This window comes from Chiroxiphia lanceolata, chromosome 20 (genome assembly GCF_009829145.1).
Source record: "Chiroxiphia lanceolata isolate bChiLan1 chromosome 20, bChiLan1.pri, whole genome shotgun sequence".
Lineage (NCBI taxonomy): Eukaryota > Metazoa > Chordata > Aves > Passeriformes > Pipridae > Chiroxiphia > Chiroxiphia lanceolata.
The window spans coordinates 7609125-7627924 of NC_045656.1; the positions used below are offsets into that span (position 1 = coordinate 7609125).

General features: G+C 50.6%; 2 protein-coding genes across 7 annotated transcripts in view; one reads left to right on the forward strand and one right to left on the reverse strand.

The window, feature by feature from the left end:
* The first annotated feature begins 132 nt into the window (after positions 1-132).
* CPD (carboxypeptidase D) overlaps positions 133-18800 on the forward strand; it is a 38001-nt gene continuing 19333 nt past the window's right edge. Inside the window, exons 1-4 of one of the 5 annotated variants that reach the window (XM_032707217.1) lie at positions 133-1349; positions 2150-2288; positions 7101-7257; positions 15047-15294. In XM_032707217.1, coding sequence (XP_032563108.1) covers positions 15204-15294 — 91 coding nt within the window. In that variant the 5' untranslated portion in view covers positions 133-1349; positions 2150-2288; positions 7101-7257; positions 15047-15203. Of the gene's footprint in view, positions 1350-2149; positions 2289-7100; positions 7258-11920; positions 12607-15046; positions 15295-18800 lie in introns of those variants that run through there. The other 4 variants (XM_032707216.1, XM_032707218.1, XM_032707215.1 and 1 more) reach the window with 4 other exon arrangements.
* On the reverse strand, positions 1182-5930 carry TMIGD1 (transmembrane and immunoglobulin domain containing 1). Of its 2 annotated transcripts, XM_032707220.1 has the most exons (7): positions 5490-5928; positions 5127-5227; positions 3896-4174; positions 2818-3096; positions 1915-2018; positions 1621-1652; positions 1182-1290 (listed from the first exon to the last, which is right to left on the reverse strand). In XM_032707220.1, exons 2-7 carry the CDS (start codon positions 5203-5205, stop codon positions 1287-1289), a joined length of 777 nt encoding a protein of 258 aa, XP_032563111.1. In that variant the 5' UTR covers positions 5206-5227; positions 5490-5928; the 3' UTR covers positions 1182-1286. The 2 variants fall into 2 exon arrangements, with proteins under 2 accessions (XP_032563111.1, XP_032563113.1); XM_032707222.1 differs by lacking the exon at positions 1182-1290 and having other exon boundaries at positions 1617-1652; positions 5490-5930.

The following is an 18800-nucleotide window of genomic DNA, read 5'->3' on the forward strand; positions in this document are numbered from 1 at the left end:
CACAGCCGCCTCTCATACCGACCCTTCACAGCGATCCTCACACAGATCCCTCACACCGACTCCTCACACAGACCTCTCACACAGACCCTCACACTGACCTTCACACAGACTCCTCACACTGACCCCCATAGCGACCCCTCACACTGACCCTCACATTAACCCTTCACACTGACCCCTCACCCCCGCCCGAGGAGCAGCAGTGGCAGGGGCTGTGTGTGGCTTCAGGCAGCCACATTCCCTCAGGGCCGGTGTCACCCTGGGCAAGGGACACCCAACTGGAACATCCCCATCCCACTGTTCCCAGCTCCACCCCTGCAAAGTCATCCTGAACTCTGCTGAGTTTGGCACAACGGCAGTGTTGACACCAGGCACTCAGGAGCATGAGGTGGCACCGACATGGTCCTCCCTGAGCCCTGGGGAACGTCAGTCAAGGACACGCTCTGGATCACGCTCCGGATCAGGCTGCGGAGTCTCCCTGATGAGTAACAGCCCTGCTCCTCCGAGAAGAGTGTTGGCGCACTGCAGTCGCAAATTGATTTACAGCACACCGTGTTTATTTGCAGTATTAGTAATGTACCATCCAAGGCATGATGAGGCCTCCACAGCTTGCCAGGACCTTGAGAAAAGTGCCTGAGTGGCACATTTGTTGGGAGAAGGGGTGGATGGAGAGGTTTTCCTGCCATTGCAGTGCTGGAGCAACCACACTGGAACCTCACTGTGTGCTATCAAGTGGTTGGGGCTGCCCCAAGCCCTGGGGTCTGGTCTCAGCCACGGAGACAGGACGTGCAGTGGCAGTGCTGAAGTGCCAGGCAGCTTTCACCCTCACAACAGGAGCTGAGATGCCCAGAGGATCACTGGGAAGGGGCAGGAAGTTGGGCGGCCACCACCCCAGCACCCTGTGGAATGGCACTGCAGGACAGAAAGCAGCTGCCGGCTCAGCACCTCACTTCATTTGTGTGCATCAGCATCACAATCTGTGGCAATCCGGTGCAGATTCCTCTGTGGACTGATCCACAACCCACATGCTGCATGTGCATTCCTCGTTGGAATAAGCATGGAGGGGAAGAAATGGCATCATCTCAGGCAACCTCCCTTCCACAGCAGTGCTCTAAGCAGCAGGTTAGAATCAACAGGTGCGAAGAACCAGTTATATTTTGGAAAAAAACACCATATAAACTTGACCCCGAAAAACTTGTTTCAGTGCTTTATCTCATCATCTCAAGCAAGGCCTTAGTTCCACCCCTAGAAATGATGTTTTCTGGGCGTGCACAGGAACCTTGTGTTCTTCACCTGCAGCAAAATGAACAGAAGAAATGAAAAATCACCTACTGGGAAAAACCTCCTCATAAGTGAGTTGAATTCACCTGGGCTGAGTTCAGCTCCAGAAAGCACCATTAACTTTTATCCCCGGTGCCTCCATACATAGCCAGGGTGCTGGGATGGCCAGGGCAAGGGCAGGAGCCTGGGGCAGGATCTGTGTGTGTCCTGCCATATTCCCAGGGACCACTCTCCACTGGGAGAGAAGGTGTGGGTCATGCTGAGTGCTCTTTTCCAGGTTCTGGCAATTTTAAAGAAGGAAGTTCACTTGGAATAAGCATAAATCAGCAGTCAAATACTTACAGGGCTGTTTCGCTGTTTGATTTCTTGAAGCACTGAAAAGAAAGAAACAGTCTTGTTATCTTTCACATTTCCTGACCAAAGGGATATTGTTACAAATATCTTGCAAGTATGTGATGCCTTCTTTAAAATATCTAATATTTGATTTATCTACTGGTAATTCTAATGCAGGAGGAAGTATGTAGCAGTTCTCTTACAGTGAAAAGCAACACTATGAAGTAGAATAGAAAAGGCAGAAAAAACCCCAGGGCATTGCAACAAGCTATTTTTTCCCTATGAAACCAGAGCTTTCCTTACCTTACATAATTTATCTCTTCGAGCCGCAATTCCAAAAAATATCGCGATTGCAACCACCACGACAGCAGTAATAACTGCCTCTTTGGGAAAAACAGCTTTTTTGTCTGCCAGGAAAGAGCAGGTTGGATATGTGATAGGTTAGTGCAGTCATATAACCCAGAACATTTCACAGGACTGCAGAAAGACCTACTTCTTTTCCCACAGCTGTCACTGTTGCTCTCTCTGCCGTTTGCAGACTGACTGTGTGCGTTAGTCCCCTGGAAAGAAGGGAGCTGAGCTCGTGTTTTAGCCAACTGAAGAAGAATTGAAACATCAGCTCCAGAAGAAGAGTCTGTCCCCCAGGCACTGTTATGCTCAGGAATAACATGACACAGGTAACATTGCTTTTTATCTTGTGCCAGGAGTATAGAAATGAAAGGGGCCTGGATGGGGGGTGGGAAATAAATGCCTGTGGGTCACCTCACCTGGTGTCACCTGTCTGAGACCTGAGCACCCAGCCCCATTTCTGGAGCACAACTTCTCTTAAGAACCTTAAGCAGCTCTTTGGGCTTGACAGAATACTGTGGCCAGAGTAAGACACTTCAAGTAAGACCTGAGCTGCTTCGAACCACAGGGCTCGAGTGTGCCCTGTCAGCGTGGGAGGTGTGACAGTGGGATGAGCCTGCCCTGGGTCACACTTGCCAAACACCTCTGAATAACAGGTAGAGCAGGACAAGCCCTTCCTGGTGCTGTGGTGCCAGGCACAGGAGCAGGAGGGCTCCTTCTGTTGCTGTGCCCTCAGAAGTTAACACAGGGAATTTACCACATTCCACTTACACGTCTTAATATAAATGGATTGCTGCCATCATAAAAGAGAATGGAGAATTAATTGTAAAGCTTACTGTCTAACAGCAGCCTTGTTACCTTCAATTATCAGGTGGAAATCCTTTGTCCCCTTTCCCAAGGAAGATTCCACCACACAGGTGTAGGTCCCATTGTCAGACTTCTGTACTTTTGTGATAGAGAGCTGAAAGACCTCACTCGTCTGGTGGATCTCATAACGACCCTGCTGTAGGGTCAAGTTGTTGTTGTCCTTATACCAAGTTGTTTGGGCTTGAGGGTTGGATTTGGAGTTGCAGGTCAGAGTAACATCTTTCTCTTCTTCGATTTGGAGGGTCTCTTCTCCGCTCAGCTGGGGAGGAACTGTTCACAGCAATGCAGTTCAATGGGCCATTAATAATGCTGCTCGTAGAATCACAGAAATCACCATTTAGGTTGGAAAAGCCCTCTAAGATTGAGTCCAGCTGTTAACTCAGCACTGCCAAGGCCACCCCTTAACCATGTCCCCAGGTGTCACATCTACAGATCTTTTAAATCCCTCCACGGATGGTGATTCCACCACTGCACTGAGCAGTTCCATTGATTGATAACCCCTTCAAGTGAAGAAATTTCCCCTAATATCCAATCTAAACCTCCCCTGGTGTAACTTGAGGCCATTTCCTCTTGTAACTTGTTACCTGGAAGAAGAGACTGACCCCACCTTGCTCCAATTTCAGGTACTTGTAGAATGGCCACCATTAAACATAGGTTCCCTTCACACATCCCTTGTACTCCTTGTTCAGTGGTCTAACACATCACAGTTGCACAGCCTTTCCTGATCCCAGGAATCAGCAGGGAAATCAGTGGCAGAGACTGTCACTCCTGTATCTCTTGTGCCCTGGCTTGTACCCCTGGGAAAGAATCTAGGTGGAGTCAGGGACTTATCCAGGACCTCTTTCTTAAGGACCCACCCACTCCCTATAAAAGAGGCCTTGGATCAGGCCATAAGCACCACTGTGGAAAGGGAGTGTCTTACAATGTGAGTTATCTCCTCCTAAACACATTTTTTCTTGGTGAAGGCAGCACACAAGGGTGTAAAACACCGCCCAGACACTGTGCTGCTCAGCCCAGGGCTCCATCCCACCCCGGCCATTCCGCACAGAAATCCACCCCGGCGACTCACACTTGACATCCAGGATCACAGACACCTGCACGGACTTGTCCCGCGCCAGCCTGCACGTGAAGGTGACTCCGTTGTCAGACTCGTTGACTGGGTGTATGCAGATGTGGCTGATGTTCACTTTATTCCCATCTTTCAGACCCACTTGCCCATCTCCCCGGTACCAGAGCAGGTTCTCAGCCTGGCTGCTGTTGTGGACGAGGCAGGAGAGGGAGACTGAGCTGCCACGCGTTGTAGACAGGGGGAAGTCGGCAGCGTGGTTATTTATGGACAGCTCCAAACCTGCAGAAGGAGGAGGACAAGGACAGTAAACTTCCTAAGCCATACCCTTCCCACAAAAGCTGCCCTGCTCACTTGTCCATGCCTCAGCCTTGGAGGAGGGACTGAGACTTTCAGTCTTCAGCATAACAGCTGTTCTCAGGTGGGGTGTTAGTTTTTGAGACAAGAAGTCTTCATCACAAAGCTCCCTTTACAGTTATTTAAAACAAAAGTCAGGCTTTTGCAGCTGACCAACAGAACACCGAGGCCTGACCTGTGACAACAAAATGTCTCAAAACCAGCAGTGACCACATAACACACAGCAAAAGATCATCCCCATCCTGCTGGTCTTGCTCACCCTCCTGCCACCAATCACTGTTGCAGTACCACTGTGCCCTCGGGTTTTCTGCTCACTGTTTGATACTCTGTTTTTTAGCTGGAGCTGGATGTCCTTGGAAGTATAAATTAGTTAATCAGCCCCTCAGCTTTATCCTGGACAGGCTGAGAGTTGTAAAAACCTCAGGACATACTAAATGAAAGAAGTACGGGAAATAACTTTTTGTAATGGGCTGAAACTCACTACTGTAGCCTGGGTCATGGATTAATGAACTATAAATATAGCTCAGAATATAAAATCTTGTGAACATAAAGAATTCTGAAGCTGTCTCTTCCCTGGTGTTCCCAGGTGGCCAAAGCTATCACCACTTCTCACTGCTTAGAGCAGGTTTGGAAACTGTGCCCTCATCAGTCCTGTGCAGCTGCCACAATACCATTGCAAAATGCTGAAACTCCCTCATTCCCTTCTCTGCTACTCTCAAAATCAGAGGCTGGTTTTCAGACAGTCCTCTGGGCATGACCTCTAGAACACCCTAAAACTGGGATGTTGCTGTGGCACATCACCCACCCCTGGGCAGTTTCGACTGTCAGCGTGACGGGGCTCGAACAAAGCCACCAGAGATTTTTTTCTGTTGCTTACCTGTGGCTACACATGCCAGGAAGGAAATGGCAAGGACGGGTGCTCCGTAGGGAATGGTGAGGCTGTGTCTCTGTGCCATCTCGGAGGGGCCCAGCTGGTGTCTGTGGAGAGAGGGTCACAGCGCTGCTGCCCCTGCTGGGGCTCGAAGGGGTTAATCCCTGCTGCCATCAGACACCCTGGGGAGAGTCCTCACAGCAGGGACAGGGTCACCAGGGAACAAACTGAGCTGATTGTTGCAGGGCATTTTCCAGTTAAGAGCAGATTGAAGGGGGTTGGATATCTCTAATCTCCATTACATGAGTTTGTTGTCCCTAATCATCTGTCAGGGGAACCCATCTCTGGGCCATATAGCACCAGACTTACCTTGGGAAGAGTCTCTGGAGAGGCTGATTCTGCTGAGAAATGCACAGCTCCTTCCCCTCCTTATTTATAGGGTCTGAATTTCAATATTTTATGGTAGTTCGGTAAGAAGTGAACCCATAAAATGGGTTCAAGGCCTCGTTCAATTCCTGGATTTCTGAGCTCCCAGAACACTGAAGAAAAGCACTTGCTGGGCTCTGCTGGCTGTTTTATGAGACTTGCCAAGGCAATGAATAACTAACAAGAGAGTTCCTGCATCAGCCATAAATACTTTCAGCCAAAACCAATATGTTTACCTCTCAGTTTTCTGGGTGTTCACAACACTGTTTCAAGCCATAGGAAGTTTATCCTCGTTATCCTAGAGCAGGAGCAGACTCCAGTTTGCCCCTCTCTGCCCAAAGTGCTGTCGCCATGTCCTCCTTTGAGTGGAAAATAAGAAAATGCACAGATTCAGACTCTGAGCTGTGTGTTGGCAGAGGAGAGGTCAGAGACACTGTCCTGCTCACCAGTGTGTGTGCCCCCAGGCTGCTCTTGTGCTTAGCTCAGCCCTGGTCCCCCCCAGGACGGAGTGAGGGGGTCTGTCCCAGCTGTCCCTGCTGCTGGGACAGCTGTGCATGGCCTGTGCATGCCCAGGGCACAACCGAAGCACTTGGCTACGTGGAAAACTGCCTGAAAATGCTGCTTACACCTCAGCAGGATGACAGTGACGTGGTTGCAAAGCACAGGGACCTTGCAATCCCTGGAATGTGTTCTCACTGCTCTCAGTGTCCCTGCAGGCACAGGGCACAGCACTCATCAGCAATGGGCTCATCAGAGCCATAAAGTGCATTTCATGAGCAGGAGGAGCCTGGGACATGTCCTTGGTGTTTTCTTCGTAGCACAGAGGTGGGCAGGGAGGGCTCCTGCTCCAGGGCTGCCTGTACACACAGCACAGGACCACACAGTCATTTGTGGGGCTGTTGCAAACAAGGAGCACCTCTGAGTGTTTCTTAATATATCTCTTTCTGTTTATTGGTTTACCCTTAAAACTAACAGGGAATAGTTTTCAGTTAAAAAGTAAATGGATACAAAAGTCCCTTAAAGAGACAGTTCTCAGTCTGCCTTTCATAAAACTTAGAAATGAGTGTCCAGCCTTTTAGTGTACTTTTTACCCTCAAACTCAGTTTAAGAAATAAATTTAGCTTCTTCCAACATTTTTAGGACGTTTTATGTCCTGTGCTTGTAGTATTCAACTAACTGTAAAATGTTGGCTTGTGGTGCAGTACAAACTTCAACCCAAATGTTCTTCCTAAGAGTGAAGTGATCTTTGTGGTTTGGAATTGAGCTGAGTTGCAAAGGGATGCAAAGGAAGGGGCTGGGAAATGGCTCCTGTGCTCCTGCCAAAGGCAGGAGAGCATGGGGAGCTCTGTGATCCCTCTGGTCACTGCGTTGCAGTGGTACTCTGGGAGAAGAAGGATGTGATTAGAGTAGGTGAGGATGTAAAGAAGGAGTTTGGGGGCACATTCTGAGTCTAAAAATGAGAGCAGGGGAAAAGGTGGTCAGCTGTTCTGGGGGGGTGTGTGTCACGACGTTGGGCACAGAATCAAGTAGGACCTGGGTAAAATTCTGTCCCAGCAGGTCCATGACACAGGCAGCAAGGTGAGCTCAGGTTCGTCTGGTGCAATGGCAGCGTCCTCTTTTGCAATGGGCTTTGAGATCTGCTGAGGGAAGAGGGACTAGAAAATCCAGGTGTTTCTGGCCCAAGGCACCGAAAGGCAGCTTTTTGGAACTGGTAAGAATTACTTTCGCAATGACTTTTTACACTTTTCTTTTTATACAGGGTGTAATTAACTTGTGGGTGTCTAATTACTGAGGTCTAGAGTTTTGTGGGTTGCATTCTCCACCTTTCCATTACGTTTTGGAGGGACGTAAACCTCACGTTCCAGAATGTAAAGCAGCCACTAATGACTTGGATTGGAGGAACCTCCTCAGTGAGGCAGATACTGTAAATCTCCACAGCAGAGGATCCAACCCTCACGTTTGAGGCACTTGGATCAGGCACTGCCAAGGCTGGATTAGACAGACCATGAGCTAAAGCCAGAGTAATCCACCACACCAGCTCCTGCTTGTCATCCTTATGGCAACGCTGGACCAACAAACCCAGAATAAGACTGGTGTCAAATATAACTCTGAGCAGCCTCAAAGGGAATTAATTAATAAACACCAGTCTATTCCTGGGTGTAATCCAAGCCTTAGAAACCTGAGAAGATTTAGACCATGATAGAGATTGGGCAGAAATTTCTTCTCCACTGGGTGGAACCTCTTAACCTCTGATTTCAAACTTCCCAGTAGTTTCTCCCAGCACAGATCTCCTCAGTGCCTTCAGGGACACAACTCTTATTCCCCCGCAGTCTCACTGGCAGATGAGAGCCCAGTTTATATCCAGCAGAGTTGTGAGGGCTGATGGTTGCTCTTGGAGTCAGGGGCATGGCAGGATCTGCACAGATGTGTGGAAGCCTGGGATCGTATCCATGGGTTGGTTTGTCAAGCAAACAATGCCTGTAACACGGCTGTAATCCCGCTCCAGAAAACATGTTTCTGCAACAGTGCCTGAGGCTTGCTCCAAGGCTGCTCCTGTCTTCCTACTCCTTGTGGTTCCCCACTCCTAATCCTTTCTTAATACGTGGTGCTACATATTTTGCAACATTTCCATTGTTGGAGGATGACTGTAACACCCAAATCTGCTGCCTCCGCTTGCCAGATATCAGGGATGGAAAGCAAGGCTGTCAGGGAACGCTGCTTGAACTTACTCAGCACTCCTGTTCCCTCCCACAAAGCCTATTTTTCCCAAGATTATGGAGCTGTGATGTGCCCTGATTTCCCAGACTCCCAGCCTATACCCCACGTATTTCCCACTGCTGAGAAGGACTGATCTCAAGTACTTTTTCATGATTTTATTAATCATTCTGTTTTCTGATGGTCCTTATATAAAGGTCACATACTGTGCCCTTGAATGCAGAGGGATGATAAGTGAATTTTATTCTTGGGAAGGAATAAGAATAGCAAAAGAAGCACCAAACCAGTGAATATTGTGTAATTTTAAAATAAATTGCTTAGAGGGCATTAAACATTCAAATGAAAAATAGGCATTAATTAATTAACAAACAGATCCTGGGATAAATATGGTGGAAGAGAAGCCTTCAGGAAGGTGAGGCTCCAGCACAAGTGTTGGATGTGAATGCCACCTGCTGGGTACCCACCCACGAGAGCTGGTAGGGAGCAAAGTCACCTGGGAGTGCTGGAAACTGGACAAGATCCCTGTGAACACCTTGGCACAAGCTCAGAGACAGTAAACCCTGTAGAAGGCTAAAGCCACGCTCATGGGCAGGTCTGCTCAAACCTCTGGGCTCAGAGGAGGAGGAGGCATCTCTGGGATGGTAATTCCACTGGTGTTTTTCATCTGTGCTGTAGGAAGTGTCCTGTGGAGTCTGTGCTCCTTCTGATGCAATATGGAAGCTTATCCTGGGCTTCTACTGAGATATATATATATATTGCTGTACTCATGTACTTCTTCCAGAAGTGTGAGTAAATTAGGCTTGAAGAACTTCAGTCATCATTTCAAACAACTGCTCCTGGATAGTTTAAACTCTCCCTTTCTGAAATGAGTGCAAGGAATAGAACCACATTCCAGGAGGGCAAGTCCAACCTTGAATTGGGAGCATCAAGGCACTTGCCAATGTTTCCCATGCTGAGAAGAAAGCACTGCAGTAGGCACAGCTTCTCTTACCTTCAGTCAGCACTGGTGCCCCTCTTTCCCACCTGCTCTGGGTCACATCCAGCATTGGTGGGTGCTGCAGTCACCAATCATGACTAAAGACAATGCATTAGTGGGGCTGCTGCTGTCCTACCCTGGCACATGTGGTCCCAAATAAAAGGAAATGTGAAAGGAGCTTGGCATTAAATTAGCAATATAGGTCCCCTGCAGGAGATAAAAGTGACTTGTCTGTATGAAATTCCACCTAAATGTTGGCCCTTGTAGTTTTCCCACCTTGGGAGCCTTGGTTGGCAGCCTGGAGCCCTCATACCCAGCAGCACTGAGGGAAATCAATGCTGTTATTCTTTGCTTTGTGCCATCCACTCATGAAACTCCATTTTCTACCTGACTGACCCAATTTTCCAGGTGGGCTCCTGCCTCAGCCAGGGGTCAGGGTGTGTCGTAGCTGTGATTACCTGCCAGGTTCCCATGACTTTGTTAGTCTTATGGACAGAAAACACAGCTCTGGAACGGGTGGGCTGGGCTTCAAGGGTTTCCTCTGGGAAACAAAAATTACTAGGTAGGATGCTAAACTTAGTTCCTGTTTCATGCTGGTGGCCAGTACAGGACATTACCTAGCAGTATTCCTAGATCTGCTTCTCTTTAAGACTGTATTCCACTGTGGCTGCTGAGCAGCCTGGATGTCAGATATTTTTGTCTACCTAGGAACTTTCATCACCAGTGGGATTTCTTGGAAGTGCTCTGCTGGAAAACCAAGTGCTGATTTGATCTTGTGAAGTGCTGCCAGACAATATTAGCAGCTTTAACTTCCCCGCTGTGGCGTCACCTTTCATTCCCTCTGCGAGGAGTCTGCAAAGACTGAGCTGCTCCATCTTTCCAGTTCATGGGAAACCATTTGCAGCCAACCTTCAGGATGGAACCACATTCCTGTTCCAAGGTTGCAATCACTGCAGAGTGTCATGAGGCAAAAGCCACAGCTCCTGAGTAACCACCTTGTCGAGTGCCAGGGCTGAAGCTCAAGGCAAGCACTGGCACAGGGCAGAGATGAGGAGGAGGAGGAAGAGAAGGAGGAAGAGCAGGAGGAGGTGACTTCTTGCAGATTGATCCCTATCCTGAGGATTTGCTCACTCAGGGATGTGGAAGGCAGAGCTCTCCAAGGAAATGTGAAGGATTTATTGTTACTGGCTGCTGAGCAAATGAGCGGGTGACTCATCAGCCTTTGCCACATGCTGCTTTTACAATTGGTCTGTTGGAGTTCCAGACAACGGGGCTTTTATCAGCTAAAAAGGGAAATGAGCTCAGTTACTCTGGGTAAATCCAGAGCAATTTGTTTGTAGACTGAGGACTTAAAGCCTCAGTAACGGTGATCACTTCTGAGACAGTCAAATTGCCTCTTGATGTTCCTTCCTCCCTTTGGCTTAAGAACATCCTGATGACCGAGGTCTTTTGGCTTTTCCAGTTTAATTAGATTTGGGGCATCTTTTTGATGGATAATCCCTGTTCCCTGCTTGTCCCTCTCCTAATGAGCCCCAAGAAAGATAAGCCAATTTACTCTCCCTTTCCTCAGGGCCCTTTTGATGCTCACACAGGAGTTTGCATCATCTGATCTCTTGTGCAAAGGATCCCAGAATGCCGTGACGTCACACCACTGATGGTTCCCCTGAACATCAGTTTTATGTGCTGGACTTGCAGCTTGTGCCTCTAACAGGAAATGCCAGAGCTGGGAAGCAGATGTGTTCACGAGATACTACTGAAAAGTTAAACAGGAATTGACAGGAATCTGCTGTTGGAGATGGACATTTTCAATGTTTTATGGACCGTGAGGTGATTTTTGCAGAGTAAGGTGTCATCTCACCTGCCTCCCAAAGGGAATTAGATGAAGGAAACCCAAAAGTACAATTTTTATCTCTTCTGAGGCCCACAGTTCTGCAGTTGCTCGCAGCACAGCAACACAACACACAAACACCATGTTAAAATGTGTTTAATCCCTAGAGGTCTGATCTGAGCAGGTAGCGTGGCCAGGGCTGGTCACATGCCCTTCCCGCCAGGAAGATGGAGGCCCCAGGAGCTCCACTTTGTGCCCTCTGACCTGCAGCCTGTCACTGTGCCCAGGCAAAGGCCACCCCATCCTTCCACTCCAGGCTCTGGTTTATGTCCAGGCTTTATCCTCCAGAGAGGAGGCTGCTGGGGCGGCCTGTCGTGACCCCTCCGAAGGACTCAGGGTGTCTGTTTGTCTCTCTGGGTGCAACAACTCGCTCTTGGATTATTATCCATCTCAGCCGCACCGTGCAGCGGCTCCGCTTAGGCTTGCGGGAGGGCAGATAGCGAGCGCGGAAAGCCAAGGATGGGGGACGGAAACACCTCTCCAGGGAGCGCGACTGAGCCCCGCTCCCGCTCCAGCTCCAGCCCCAGTTCAGCCCCGCAGCGGGGTCGGGCCCAGGGGCCGCCAGGGGGCGCCGCAGGGCTCGTTACCACCCACCCCCTGCAGTGACGCGCCGCTCCCGCCGCCCCTCATTGGTCCCCCACCGCCTCTTTCGGGCGGCTCCTCCCCCTCCCCCACCGCTGATTAGCGGGCGCGGCAGCAAATCCCGCCCCCCCGGCTGGCTCCGCCCCCCCGGCGGGTCCCGGAGCGGCGCGGCGGGACCGGGGCGCGCGCGGGGCCATGGCCGCGGGGAGCGCGGCGCGGGGGCCCGGCCGGGCGATGCCGCGGCTGCTGCCGCTCCTCTGCGCGCTGCTGCCGCTGCTGCTGCCGCTGCCGAGCCCGGCCCGCGCCCGCCACATCAAGAAAGCGGAGGCGGCGGCGGCGGCGGAGCCCGGCGAGGCGCTGCGCTACCTGCACTCGGCCGAGCTGGGCGAGGCGCTGCGGGCTCTGGCGGACGCGGCCCCGCCGGGCCTGGCGCGGCTCTTCAGCATCGGGCAGTCGGTGGAGAAGCGGCCGCTGTGGGTGCTGCGGCTCACGGCCGGGCTGGGCCCCGAGCGGCCCGGCGAGCCGGCCGGCGGCGCGGCTCTGCCCGGGCGGCCGCAGGTGAAGCTGGTGGGGAACATGCACGGAGACGAGCCGCTGGCGCGGCCGCTGCTGCTGCGCCTGGCGCGGGAGCTGGTGCGGGGCTGGGACGGCGGCGACGCGCGCATCGTCCGCCTGCTCAACACCACCGACCTGTACCTGCTGCCCAGCCTCAACCCCGACGGCTTCGAGCGCGCCCGCGAGGGCGACTGCGGCGGCGGCGGCGGCGGGGAGGGCGGGCGGGAGAACAGCCGCGGCCGCGACCTCAACCGCAGCTTCCCCGACCAGTTCGGCGCCGCCGAGCCCGACCTGGAGCCCGTGCCCGAGGTGCAAGCGCTCATCGACTGGATGCGCCGCAACAAGTGAGTGCAGCGCGGTCCCCCCCTCGCCCGACGCCCCGCACCTCGGCACCGCTTCCCCGGAGGTGTCAGCCGGGTCCAGCCTCCCCGGTGCTTCCCAGGAGGGCCTGGCGGGAAGGAAAAGCTCGTTCTCCACCTGTTTTTCCCCAGCCTGCCTCCACGCGTGGGCCTTTCATCGTAGCCGGTACCATCCTGCGCTGGGCTGGCCCTGGGGAGAGCGTTTGGTGGCCCCAGTTTCTGTGCACTTGCAAAGAAGCTGCACCAGCCCCGCAGGGCATAGCCTGTGCGCACACGCCCAGGTGTTCCCGGCCTCCATGGCCATCTGCGCGTGTCCCACCTCCCGGAGATTGTGACTGGAAACTTCCCTCCCGCCTCGCCTTGAGCTTGTCGGTGTGCCGTGCTCTTGGGGCTGACAGTGCTTTCACTATGAACTGTGGGATGCTGAAAATATCCGGGGTTAAGTGAGCAGCTAGTCTGTGTGCGACCATGTTAACAGAATTACACTGAACTGGGCTTTTCCCCCTATCTTTGTGTTTCATGGATAATTCCTTGGATTTAGCAATAATGCTCTGTGCAGCAGCGTTTCCAAATACAGGCCCTACTCGCACAGTCCTCTTCCCCGTCTGTCCTGTGGAAGCACACAGGGCTGAGCTGTTTGGCTCTCCCCTTCCAAGGAGGGGAGCAGTGGGAAGCTGCTGTGCTTGGAATGGGGCAGCCCAGGAGAGGAGATGGCACTTTTGAAGCCCAGCCCTGCTTTGAGGGTCTGGGGCAGCCCTGGAAAGCTCAGTGGCCGGGGTGGGCAGTGGCTTTTCATCTGCTGTGTGTTCTACTTTGGAGAACTGTGGAAGGTCCAAACCACAAAGGTCAGTGCAACCAACCGTGGGAAGTTGTGCAGAGAAAGCAGGAATGCAAAGTGTGATCGAATACAGGCAACACACTTGAACAAATTATGGCCCTCTTCCCAAAACAGGGATAGAGAGAGATGGAGAGGGGGTGGCTGATGGCCACAGTGTGCTGTTGGTTGACTCCAACCAACAGACACAACGTTCAGCGTTGTATAATGTTTCCTCAGCTTTAGGAAACAAAATTTGCTTGAACTCTATTAAATCTTGGTGGATTTATTAAGTATCTTTATTAAACCTTGATGGATGGCAGTGTCCATGGGGATGCTGCTCCAGAGAAATTTAATGAACTTCACCAGAATTGCTTGTCCAAAGGATCCTTTAGGAAAGCTCTGATGCAGCACTTTCCACTAAAATCTCCCCAGATTTGGTTCAGCTCAAAATGGGTTACTAGGGAAACTTGTGCATTCTTGATATCGTTTTGAAAACACCTTGAGCTTTTTATTTTATTTTTTCTGTGAGTATTTGAGGTGGGATTTGCTGTCAGCCAGGGTGAAACAGGAAAAACGTGGTGCTTTGTGCGTCCCTCTGCCTGGCAGCACCAGTTAATAGTGGTGTGATTGTTAGACTAACATAACTGCTGATAGAAAAATGAATGGGTAAACAGAACTGTTTGATTAAAAACGGAGATAGTGGGTGTAATGCAATTCATGGGCACTATTTTAAGCAGGGTAAAAGTATCAGTCACGTTACCTTTGCTTGGAAACCAAATCCCATTTGACTGAGTGCAGGGGAGAGCTCTTTTTCCCTCAGTGCTGTGTTTGGTGGGAAGAGGAAAAGCAGGGACAATTACCTTTGGTATTCATTGAAATGCTTGTGCTGCCTGTGATCAAACTGAAGGGTGATATAGGGCCTATGTTTTTTGAGTTGAGATTTTAAGAGCTCTGTCTCTCATCCAGATTTTATTTGAGTGAGTTGGTTCTGTTGTACCTACCAGGAGTTGCTCAGAGCTTGACGAAGAGCCGTGTACATCGGTTCATGTGCAGGGCACTGCTCATCTGTCACAAAGTTTGAGGGCTGGGTCTTAGGCTGCAGCAAGGAACTTGTTCCATCTCCAGTAATGCCAGATGTCAGTTTGGGGAGGCAATCAGCCAGTCCTGAGAGTTGGTTATTGCAGAAAATCTGGAGATTTCCCCACTGTGCTCCCACTGGGACGCTGTTCAGACCCTCTGATGATCCTGCTCGCTGTGTTGGAGGTTGGGATACGTCTCCCAGGATGGTGTGTCATGTCCAGCAGTAGCTGACTGGGTGTTGAACGAGTGCCTGTCTGTTAACATAACCTTGGTGTAGCTGCAGCTCCACAGGTGTTCTCTCTGCCCAGGGCTGGTGGAGCAGGGTCCGATCGCTTCCACTTCCAAAGTGCCCAACTTACTGCTGGGCACCTCGTCCAATGAGTGCATTTTGCCTCATTGATCTCAAACAGAGCATGGAGGCTCCTGAGAGCCTGGTTTGGGTGGGAAAGCAGCAGAATAACTGGTTGGGTGGCTGTAGCCTGCTTCTTGTTGAAATTGTTCCAGCATGACTCTCCTTCCCAACCGCAGGTTTCTGCTCTCTGGCAATCTCCATGGTGGCTCCGTGGTGGCAAGCTATCCCTACGATGACTCTCCCACACATAGGCCCACAGGAGTCTACAGTAAATCAGCTGATGATGAAGTCTTCAAATATTTGGCAAAAGCTTATGCATCTCATCACCCCGTAATGAGAACTGGCAAACCCAATTGCCCTGGCGAGGAGGGAGAGACCTTCCAAGACGGGATCACGAACGGTGCCCAGTGGTACGACGTAGAAGGTAAGCTGTGCTGGCTCTGCTGGCTCACCTGACACAGGATCTTCTAGGAATAGCTTCTGAGAACTGACACCCAGACCAGTGGTGATTACCACAGAGGAAGGGACGGTGAGTGAAGTGATATTTTTAGCTTTGAATGCGTTCTAGCAGCTCGAGATGAAGAGAGGTGGCATCATGGGCACACCAATAGGCACCTGATGAGTCACGGCTTGGGAGGTGTTTTTAGAGAAGAAATCACAGCAAACTGGAGGATTCTTCCTGACCCTGTTAGGTGGTGGAGAGTTGTCCTGCATATGGGAGGCTTCATTTGCCAAATGAATTCTCCTTAGGTCTCTCGATGGTTACTAAATTTTGATACAGGAAAGAAGAAATTATTTTTAATGGTATTAAACCAATGCCAGCATCCTGTGAGGTTTTTTAATCTCTGAACTTGTGATTTTGTGGTTATAGAATAGCCTGCTGGAAGACTATGTAAAATTTAGATAGATGATCTGAGCTAGCCAAGTGGGGTTGGCAGTTTTTCCATGGACTGCTCTGCTCCTAGACCTGTGTGGAAGGTGACAGCCTGTATGACCTGTTCTCATCCACTGTATGGGGGATCTAGAAGGGATCTGAAATTCTCTGCTGGAGCCTCTAGGAGAGCTCCTAATCCCTCCCTTAGGGAATCTGAATCACTGGGAAGTGATCTGAATAGGAGAAAGTGACCTCCTGGTGCCACCACTCTACCTGGGTGGAGGTGGCTGGGCTGGCTCAGCCACCTCAGTGGGCTGCTGTGTGTGTGTTGGTTTTGTTGAAAATGGAATTTAAATGATAGTTTATGTGATGAGAGGCTCTCATGGAAGAGACTCTGTGGGCTGGGGGGGAAGAGAAATTTTGGCTGTGTCATTAGAAGCAGTTACCCCATTGCTGTGCCCCCTCGGCGGATGTTGTACCTCAGCCTCACCAGACAGGGCAGGAACTTCTGTGGTGAGGAAACAACAAAAACCTTGCAGAAAGGATCCCAAGAAGTTGTGTTGCTTTGCTGGACTCTGACTGCTCTGCTTTTCCTCATGCTGGGGCTGAGGGATGATGGCAGGAGTGCTGAGCAAGCAGTGACATCCAGTGCTGTTTATCCCTCAGAGCTTACAGCTTAACAATTTCTAATAAGACTGTCTTTCTGAAACATGGGCTTTGGAGCAGAATCCTGTGCTAACCCTGCATCCAGCTTGCTTGGGAATGAGGGAGAGGGATCCATTACTGGACCTGAACACATCAGCTCTGTGCTGGAAGAGGAAGTCTTGATTTTTAGCAGTGGCTGAATCATTCCCCAGGATTTCACTGACCAAATAAGATGTTGTGTTCAAATAAGATGCAGTTTGATCTCTTTCCCTACCACCTGTCTCCTTCCCTCCACCCTGCTGAGCACACCAGCCCTGGTGTTTGCTTGCTCAAGGTTCACTCTGCTGCTGTGAGAAGTCCAGCAGGAGGAAGGTTTGTGTAATCTGGTGACTTGGCTTAGGAGGGAACAGGATATCCTGGACGGTCTGTGCTGTGTGTTCTGGTGGCTTTTGTTACCGGCAGACACCTCGGGCAGGAGGTTTGTTAACTGCAGCCCTGAGCTTTTCTACCCTTGTGATGAAATGGGATGGGTGGACTCTGAAGGGAAAGTGATTCCAGAGCTTTGGGCTTACGTTCCTCTGCCCCCAGAGAGCGGTATTATTTGCTGCAGGGCTGGTTTCATCCTCCAGCTTCGATGTGAGGCAGCTGGTTAGAGGCTGTGGCATTAGTGGCTGGCGTGTGAGCCTTTCAGGCTGCCTTTGCCCTGCCAGCGAGCAGAGGTTTCACCTACTTTCGTTTCACAAGAAGTGTGAAGGTGTGAACTGCAGACCAGTTTGCTCTGTGCTGCCATCACTGTGGTTTATTTTGTGTCCAATAGCCTCCAGCATGTGCAGAAATAAACCCTTTCACTGTGACAAGTCACAGCCTCAGGCTCAGCGTTGGCAGCTGTGGGCAACTCACGGGCTGAGATTACAGGGAGGATGCACCGACACGAACTGAGTGGAATGTTGCTGAGGCTGCAGACAGGATCCACTTGGCATCTGTGTGGTCTCTCCCTAAGCAGTAGTTTACATCTCACTGCTGTTAAAGATGCCCCTGTGGAGGGTGCCAGCAGCCCTTGGAGCAGCTCCCCAGCCGAGGAGTTCATGTAAAGTGTAACCCGGGGAGAGCGTGGATGAACTGACTGGTACCCAGGCCAGTACACGTGTAATTTGATGTTGTGTGAATTTATTGTGTCCCTTTGGGGTTGTAGGTTTTAACGTTTATTTTTAGTAGTGGATAAAGAGCAGGCAAAGGGCAGTCAGTTGTAAGTGGTGTGACAGAAGGAGCAAAACCACCAGAGGGGCTGTTTTGAGCCATCTAAGTTGCTCAGCTCTGTGCCAAGGACTGTGGAGGCTCATGCTTGGACCAGGAGGCCTTTCCCAGTGATTCCAGAATTTAAATGTGCAATGAAATGAGGATGGGGAAATCCCAATCCCCTGCAGGAGCTTCCTGGGCTGAGCTCTAGAGATGGATAACCAGAGTACATGGTTCACTGAACAGTGCAGGGCATGTGCTCATGGCCTCCAGACCAGGTTGTGCCAGGAGAGACTCCTGCAGGCTCCAAGTGAACTAAAGCCAGGAAAAACAAAGGAATGAGAACATGGTGTTTCAACAGGTGGAAATTTTCCTGCCACATTTTATTGTGTGAAATCAAACATGCTGGAGAGCAAACTGCCACGGGATTCATTGTCCTGGAGTTACCAGTACAGGGCTGTGCTGGTGCCAGTCCCCATTAACTTTGACTTGAGTTTGCAAAACAACGTCTTATGTGTGTCAAATCGAGGTGGCAAGTACAAACCATGGGAGTAATTGCTAAGGTCAAGTGTGCACAGAGAAAGATGGATCTCTGCCAAACAGCTGAATTTGGCTCCTGCATTCCAGCTGCTGTAGATAAGCGTGTCTGTGACTGGGATGCTTCTCAGAGGCTATCTCTGGTGTGCATGCTCTTTCTCTTCCTTCCTTTTTAACCTTAAAGGGTTTTAACTACCAAGTGGCTGGTTCAGATCAAGTAAATGCATGCATTTACCCCCATGGACTGGGGTATAGAAAGCAGTTAAGAAACCTCTCTGGTGTTACCTGTGGGCAGGATGTGGTTTGCCTTTTTGTTGTTAAGAACCCAGTTCAGAAACTGAACTCATCATGAAGTTCAGCAGTGTATTTTGTGGGCAGCCTTGGAAAGTTTGTTATGTGCAGTCCCTTCCTAAAAGTTATTTTCTTGCTAGTTGGGTTCTTTGATGCCCAAGTGTTTGAGATGTTTCTGACCTCTACTGGAAGGCACATCTCAGGTTGAAAGTGGATTTAGGTTACCTGAGTGCTGACTGGGTTGCTTTGTCTGTGGTTACCAGCCACACTGAGCTTCCAAACAGATTTTGGTGGCATCAAACTCAGAGCAGTTAAAATGAGTGCTGGTAACACTCACTGAAAAGAGT